The sequence below is a fragment of the Triticum aestivum genome, chromosome 2A, assembly GCF_018294505.1.
Source record: "Triticum aestivum cultivar Chinese Spring chromosome 2A, IWGSC CS RefSeq v2.1, whole genome shotgun sequence".
NCBI lineage: Eukaryota > Viridiplantae > Streptophyta > Magnoliopsida > Poales > Poaceae > Triticum > Triticum aestivum.
In genome coordinates, this window is record NC_057797.1 from 701,608,046 (window position 1) to 701,615,383 (window position 7,338).

At 58.4% G+C, this 7,338-nt stretch overlaps 1 protein-coding gene across 1 annotated transcript; it reads left to right on the top strand.

Annotated features, from left to right (window-relative positions):
- The first annotated feature begins 424 nt into the window (after positions 1-424).
- Positions 425-2,402, top strand: LOC123190361 (E3 ubiquitin-protein ligase Os04g0590900). Its single transcript, XM_044602990.1, has one exon. The coding sequence runs from the start codon at positions 849-851 to the stop codon at positions 2,040-2,042; it is 1,194 nt and encodes a 397-aa protein (XP_044458925.1). The 5' UTR covers positions 425-848; the 3' UTR covers positions 2,043-2,402.
- The last annotated feature ends 4,936 nt before the right edge of the window (positions 2,403-7,338 follow it).

Genomic DNA, 7,338 nt, shown 5'->3' on the forward strand with positions numbered 1-7,338 from the left:
GATAACCTTGGATTGTTTAGGGAGAGAGACTTGAGGGACAGTGAAGGTTTAGCAGCTTGGCTTTGATGAAAGCCACTTCTTGGACAGCCAGCAAAGCTCTGAATGCCACCCTTAATAAATCTCTTTGGTCAGTCAGACCACTTTGGAATTAGAGCAGGCTTTAGCTTTCACACATCAAATCAGTGAAAAATATTTGGAAACCGCTCTTGTGAGATCTGATTTCCATTCTTTTTGGGAACTATCAGTAGAAGATTGTGCAAATTATCATGCTCATGTTTCCTGCTGACCTATTATACACAATCATATGTCCGGTGGACACATTCTCCTCGTCTTGTGACGTGTGCGGCACAGGAGAGAGGAAAGGGACGGCAGCAGGCAGGGGGCAGGGCAAAGAAAAAGAAGAGGAAAGAGGAGCTGCGGCAGCAAAAACAAAAGCTTGATGAGAAGATGCCAACAACCACCAGTCCAGTCCACCATCACTTTGCTTTGCAGACAATCCCCCGCTCCTCTCTTTCTCCAGCCTCCCCGAAAGATCCCCATCATCAGCCTGCGCCATCGTCTGATTCCGATCTCTTCCCCCCATTCCCCGTCACATTTCCCACTCCCCAACCTCGAGAAAGAAAGCGCCATGGATCGAGCGCCCACTCAGATGCTCCTACGCCTTCTTCCCCCACCCAGTCACAATGATTTGGCCCAGAGAGACTCGGAGATCCTCTGCTAGTACCTGAGCGCCCAGCCGTCTCGGAGTGAGTGAGGTGGTTGGCAACACATCTGTCCCCGTTCCTTCCTCGGCCTTTTTCTCCCCTGCTGCCAAGATTTGGTGCTAGGAGGGGGAGGGGGAGGCAAAAATGGCGTCTTCGCCGCCGGCAATCATCGGGACGGAGCCCACCTGGGTGCCCTACGAGCCGACCAGGGACTGCTCGCAGGGGCTGTGCAGCATGTACTGCCCCCAGTGGTGCTACTTCATCTTCCCGCCGCCGCCGCCCTTCGACCTCGCCGGCCCCGGCCCGGACGACTCCTCCGGCCACGTCTTCTCCCCGCTCGTCATCGCCATCATCGGCGTGCTCGCCACCGCCTTCCTCCTCGTCAGCTACTACACCTTCATCTCCAAGTACTGCGGCACCTTCGGCTCCCTCCGGAGGAGGCTCTTCGGCCCCGGCCCCGGCTCCGGCGGCGGTGGGGGCAGCGGCGGTCCTGGGAGCGGCCACGGGCAGTCCAGGAGCCAGGAGTCGTGGAACGTGTCGCCGGCGAGCGGGCTGGACGAGGCCCTCATCAACAAGATCACGGTGTGCAAGTACAGGCGCGGCGACGGGCCCGCCCTCCACACCACCGACTGCTCGGTCTGCCTCGGCGAGTTCCACGACGGGGAGAGCCTCCGGCTGCTCCCGAAATGCAGCCACGCGTTCCACCAGCAGTGCATCGACACCTGGCTCAAGTCGCACTCCAATTGCCCCCTCTGCCGCTCCAACATCACCTTCGTCGCCGTCGAGGTGGCGCCGCCGGAGCCGGAGGGCTGTGCTCCAGGCGCAGGCGAGGCCGACCGGAGCACCCATCAGGTGGTCGTTGAGATGGATGCGTTGGAGAGCATGTGTGAGGAGCAGCAGGAAGCGGTGAGCAGTGGCGGCGTCAGAGCTGAGCGTGGTGATCAGGAGACGGAGGGCAGCCGAGAGGGAGCAGAGGAGGAGGATGATGCCAATGGCACGGCTGAGATCAGAGAAGAAGGCGTGCCAGCACCGAAGACGGGGCCCAACCTCCACCGTGACAGCCGCATGTCCATCGCCGACGTGCTGCAGTCCACCATGGAGGACGAGCTGATCGCAGCCAGGGAGAGTGGGCTCCTTGCAGGCGGCGCCGGCACGTCGCGCCGGTGCCGCGGGGAGAACAGCAGCAGCGGACGTGGCCGCACCCGGCGCGCGTTGCAGGACGACTCCGTGCCGCCGATGAAGAGGCTGCCGCCCGGCGGCAGGTCGTGCTTCAGCAGCAAGAGCGGCCGGGCAGTCGTCGTCGATTCAGACCATCCACTGCGGGGTGGCCAGTCGTGATGTGCTTAGCTAGGGATGATGATCCTGGACAAGCTCCCGTCCCATTTCTGCGCATGATGGGATGCCAATGAGGACCATATCATCATAATTCAGAGATGTCGTCGTCTTAGCGATAATGTCGATATCGCTGGGTTGCAGCATGCTCTGCTTGGGTAAGATCTCCTGTGACTGTGAAGTCTGTCTCTGTGATGATAGTTCAGCAGGCGCTGGATCTCTTCGTTTTTTGTTTTTCCAAGTTCCAACTCATGACATAGGTTCGTGTCCTCCACCACTCTGTCCATTGTTTCAGTGGACATGTTTTGCTGTGAGTGCAGTAACAGGCTCAAGTTTTCAACACCTCGAATGATCTTTCTTCTTTCACTTTCTGTGCGTGTGTATGCCTTTGCAAATTAGCTGTAAAGCGAGTATGAAATCCGAAGGATCGAGTCTTGGATGAAATGTTAGCAGCAGGGGTTTGGAATCCTTCTCTTGCATACTATACATCACACCTTTTTTGAGCTCAAATTCAGGGACACTATTTATCTATATATTGAAGTAATTGATAGTAGTACGTAGCGAAATTCGCGGAGACAGGCGGAGAGATAAGTATATTTGCAGTGCATTCTGTCGCTGACGCTTGCCGTGGTCCATGGCGAATTAGCTAGCCTGATCCTAACAAAGCTGTAGACCGACAGTGCACGTTTTTTCTATTCGACGAAGACTGAGACTGATGATGAGTTGCTTGCGGCAGGGCTCTCGGTCAGATCTGGGTTTGAGAATTGAGATAGATGAAGCGGAACCTGATCCCCCCCACCGACTTTGCACTTTGCAGCAAAAGGAATTGTAGAGGAATAGGATGCAACTCTCAATGTATTGATAGGTGCATATGCACAAGTATATATAGTACATAGGGCAAGTCATATCCTCAACTATACACAAGGAGGAGACTTGGAGTACAAGAATACATGTGCTAAATACATATCTCAACACACCCCCCCCCCCCCCCCAGTCGAAGCGACACCGTTGCTGATGCATAGACTGGACCGGAATTCCTCGAAAGACGTCGTGGGCAAGCCTTTGGTCATGATGTCGGCAAATTGTTGGGAGGTGGGTACGTGCAGAACACGGACATGGCCAAGAGCCACCTGATCCCGAACAAAATGGATATCAAGCTCAATATGCTTGGTGCGACGATGATGAACCGGGTTGGCGGAGAGGTAGACGGCGGAGACGTTGTCGCAGTAGACCACCGTGGCCTTCTCAACAGGACACGAGAGCTCGTGAAGAAGCTGACGAAGCCAGGAGCACTCAGCAACAACGTTGGCCACAGCGCGGTACTCAGCCTTGGCGCTAGACCGCGAGACGGTGGGCTGCCGCTTGGACGACCACGACACCAGGGATGGTCCAAGGAAGATGCAGTAACCCGAAGTAGAACGACGAGTGTCCGGGCAACCAGCCCAGTCGGCGTCGGAGTAGGCGACCAAATCAGTGGCAGTAGAGGCGCGCAGAGTGAGGCCGAGGTCCATAGCACCACGGATGTAACGGAGAATCCGCTTAACGGCAGTCCAGTGAATATCTCGAGGAGCATGCATATGCAGGCAGACCTGCTGAACCGCGTACTGAAGCTCCGGCCGAGTGAGAGTAAGGTACTGAAGAGCACCAACAATGGACCGGTAGAAGCCAGCATCTGGAGCAGGAGTACCATCAGTAGCAGAGAGCTTAGCCTTCGTGTCGACAGGAGTAGCGGCCGGTTTGCAGTTAAGCATACCAGCGCGGTCAAGGAGCTCATGAGCGTACTTCCGTTGATGAAGAAAGAAACCATCAGGACGACGCACCACCTCAACACCGAGGAAGTAGTGCAACGGACCCAAGTCCTTGATGGCAAACTCAGCACGGAGAAGATCAGTAAGTCGGCGAAGAAGCTCGGAAGTGCATGCTGTCAGGATGATGTCGTCAACATAAAGCAGCAAGTACCCCGTGTCGGTGCCATGGTGATAAACAAACAGCGAAGCATCGGAGCGTGTAGAGCGGAAGCCGAGTTGATGAAGAAACGCTGCGATGCGCTGGTACTAGGCACGAGGAGCCTGCTTGATCCCATACAATGAGCGTGAGAGCAGACACACATGATCAGGACACGCTGGGTCAACAAACCCCGTGGGCTGCTGACAGAAAATCTGCTCCTCAAGATGGCCATGCAGAAAAGCGTTGGAGACATCCATCTGATGAACTGGCCAGGCACGAGAAACCGCTAACTGTAAAACAGTGCGGATGGTCCCGGGCTTAACAACCGGGGCGAAAGTGTCGGTGAAGTCCACACCGGCGCGTTGCCGGAAACCACGAACAACCCAACGCGCCTTGTAGCGATCCAGAGTGCCGTCGGGACGAAGCTTGTGTTTGAAGACCCACTTCCCGGTGATCACATTAGCGTGCCGGGGACGGGGAACAAGCTACCAAGTCCGGTTCCGCTGCAAAGCGTCAAACTCCTCCTGCATGGCAGCCATCCAGAGAGGGTCGCGGAGAGCGGCCCGGACCGAGGACGGCAGCGGGGAAGGAGCGGACGTCGAGGCGGTGCAGACGTAGTCGTCCGCATAACAGGAACTCGGGCGAAAGACCCCAGTGCGCAAGCGGGTGACGGGCCCGGCCGTCGGAGCAGCCGCGGGTGGCGGTGGGGCCGTGGCAGCCACGGCGTCCACTGGAGAGGCAGTGGCCTCCGCGTCGTCGGTGGGGCCAGCAGACGGAGCTGTCGAAGCAGGGGTCAAGACCGCGGCGTCGGAGAAGCCAGCCGACGAGGCTGGCGAGGCGGGCGACCGAGGCGGGGTCGAGGCCTCGCCCATAGAGGCCGCGCCAGGGGAGGCCGACCCAGCCGGCGACCCATCAGGAGGCCCAGCAGCCGGCCCAGCATGCATGGTTGGGGCGCGAGGCGACGTAGGCGGCGTGGACGGGGCTCCAGGCGACGAGGGCGCCGAGCCGGAGGAGGGAGCCGCGGATGGCCCCGAGCCGGAGGAGGGCTCCGCGGGCGGGAGGGCCGGAGCACCCAGGGCCGGCAGCAGGCGGCGGCGCGGAGAAGAGCCAGCCGCGGGAGGAGAAGCCGGTACCACCTGTTCCTGAGCAAAGGGAAACACAAACTCATCAAAGTACACATGTCGTGATGTGATGACACGGTGAGACACAGGGTCGTAGCAGCGATAACCCTTAGTGTTGGCCGGGTAACCAAGGAAGACACATGGAACGAAACGAGGAGCGAGTTTATGGGCGGTGGTGGCTGTGGTGTTGGGGTAGCAACGGCAACCAAAAATACGGAGACCGTCGTAGGAGGGAGGAGTGCCATAGAGGAGATGATGAGGCGCGTAGTTCCAGCGTGGCCGGCATGGCCGGAGGTTGAGGAGGAGGGTGGCGGTGGCGAGGGCATCGGGCCAAAACCGAGAAGGCATGTAGGCATGAAAAAGAAGGGTGCGCACACACTCATTGAGGGTGCGTAGGATGCGCTCGGCACGGCCATTTTGCTAGGAGGTGTAGGGACACGTGAGACGAAACACGGTGCCGTGAGTGGAAAGGAGATGGCGGATGGTGTGATTGTCGAATTCTTTTCCGTTGTCGGTGTGAAGTGCGAGTATGGGTCGCCCGAACTGTGTGGAAACATAAGCATAGAATGCAATGAGAGTGGCGGCAACATCTGATTTCCTACGAAGAGGAAATGTCTACACAAAGTGAGAGTAATCATCCAGTATGACGAGATAATAAAGATAGCCAGAATTACTGGGTACTGGAGATGTCCATACATCGCTATGAATTAACTCAAACAGAAAAGATGCAACTGTGGAAGAGGAACTAAAAGGAAGGCGAACATGTTTGCCTAACCGGCAGGCTTCACATGAGTGAGCGGCCGTTTTATCACATGAAAAAGAAAATCCTCTCATTATTTGACAAAGGGAAGAAGTGCTAGGATGCCCGAGACGAGCATGCCAAAGATCGACGCCGGCGGAAAAAGCGCGAGGACCACCCGGAGATGACGGCGACTGAACTGGGTAGAGGTCGCCGGGACTGTCACAGCGGTGAAGAATCATCCTGGTGCGAGCGTCCTTAACAGAAAAGCCAACTTCGTCAAATTCCACAGTTACGAAATTATCACGAGAAAGATTGCGAACAGAGACTAAGTTCTAAATGAGATGGGGAGAAACAATGACATTATTAAAAGAGAGAGGTCGAGAGTTAGAAGGAAAAGGTGCAGACCCGACATGGGAGATAGGAAGACCAACACCGTTGCCGATGATGATACGGGAAGGAGTGGAAGTGGGATGAACAGAGGAGAGGTTACCCGGATGAGCGGACATATGAGCGGTGGCACCGGAGTCCATGATCCAATCGCCACCACCGCCGGAGTAGGGTGGCGGCTGCTGCAGGGCCGCTAGAAGGGCCGGGTCGTAGTAGGAGGCGCCATATGCGCCGGGGGCGCCGTATGCGCTGTGTGAGGGCGCGGCAAGAGGGGCGCCGAGGGCGCCGCTGGCGCCGAAGGGCGCGGCCAGGAGCGCCTGGGGTGCGCTCGGGCGGGGGCCGAGAATGCCCGGGGCGGGGGCCGCGGCACAGGCATGCTGTAGGCGTGCACGACCCCCGTCCAGGGGTTGTATCCACCGGCCCAGGGTGGCGGGGGCTGCTGCTGAGGAGCCTGACCACCACCGCCGCCACCTTTGCCTCCGCCTTGGCGGTTGCCGCCGCGACCGCGGCGGCGGTTGCCGCTGTTGCCACCGTTGCGAGGTGGCTGGGGTGGCTGCGGCACCGGCGCAGGGTGCGGGACAGCCGGAGGACGGGGCGCCGAGGGTGGTGTAGAGGCGCCGATGGAGAGGCCGGCGGCGAGCGCGGTGTGGCTGGCGCGGGTGCGGAGGTGCTTCATCCGCCGCTCCTCAAGACGGAGGTAGGCCACCGCCCGCTCGTAAGTGGGGTTGGCCATGAGGGTGAGGTTGGAGGCGGCGTTGCCGAAGTCCTCGTTGAGACCGGCGGTAAGCGTCGAGAGGATAAGCTCGTCGCCCACCTTAAACCCGACGTCATTGAGCTCGTCGGAGAGGGTCTTGAGCCGGAGGCAGTAGGCGTCGATGGTGGAGTCGTTCTGGTGACACCCAAAAAATTCCTGCTGCAAGAAAACAATTCGTTGGAGCTTGTTGTCGGTGAAGAGTCCATTGATCTTGGTCCACACCGTGTAGGCATCGTCCCCATCGCGAACGACGGTGTGGAAGATGTCCGGAGAGACGGTGAGGAAGAACCACCGGATCAGGGTGGCGTCGATGGCGAGCCAGTTGGCGTCGTGGGCGCCGGCGAAGAAGTT

Coding starts and splice junctions, on each gene's coding strand:
- LOC123190361 (XM_044602990.1), top strand. CDS start 849: ATGGCGTCTTCGCCGCCGGCAATCATCGGGACGGAGCCCACCTGGGTG.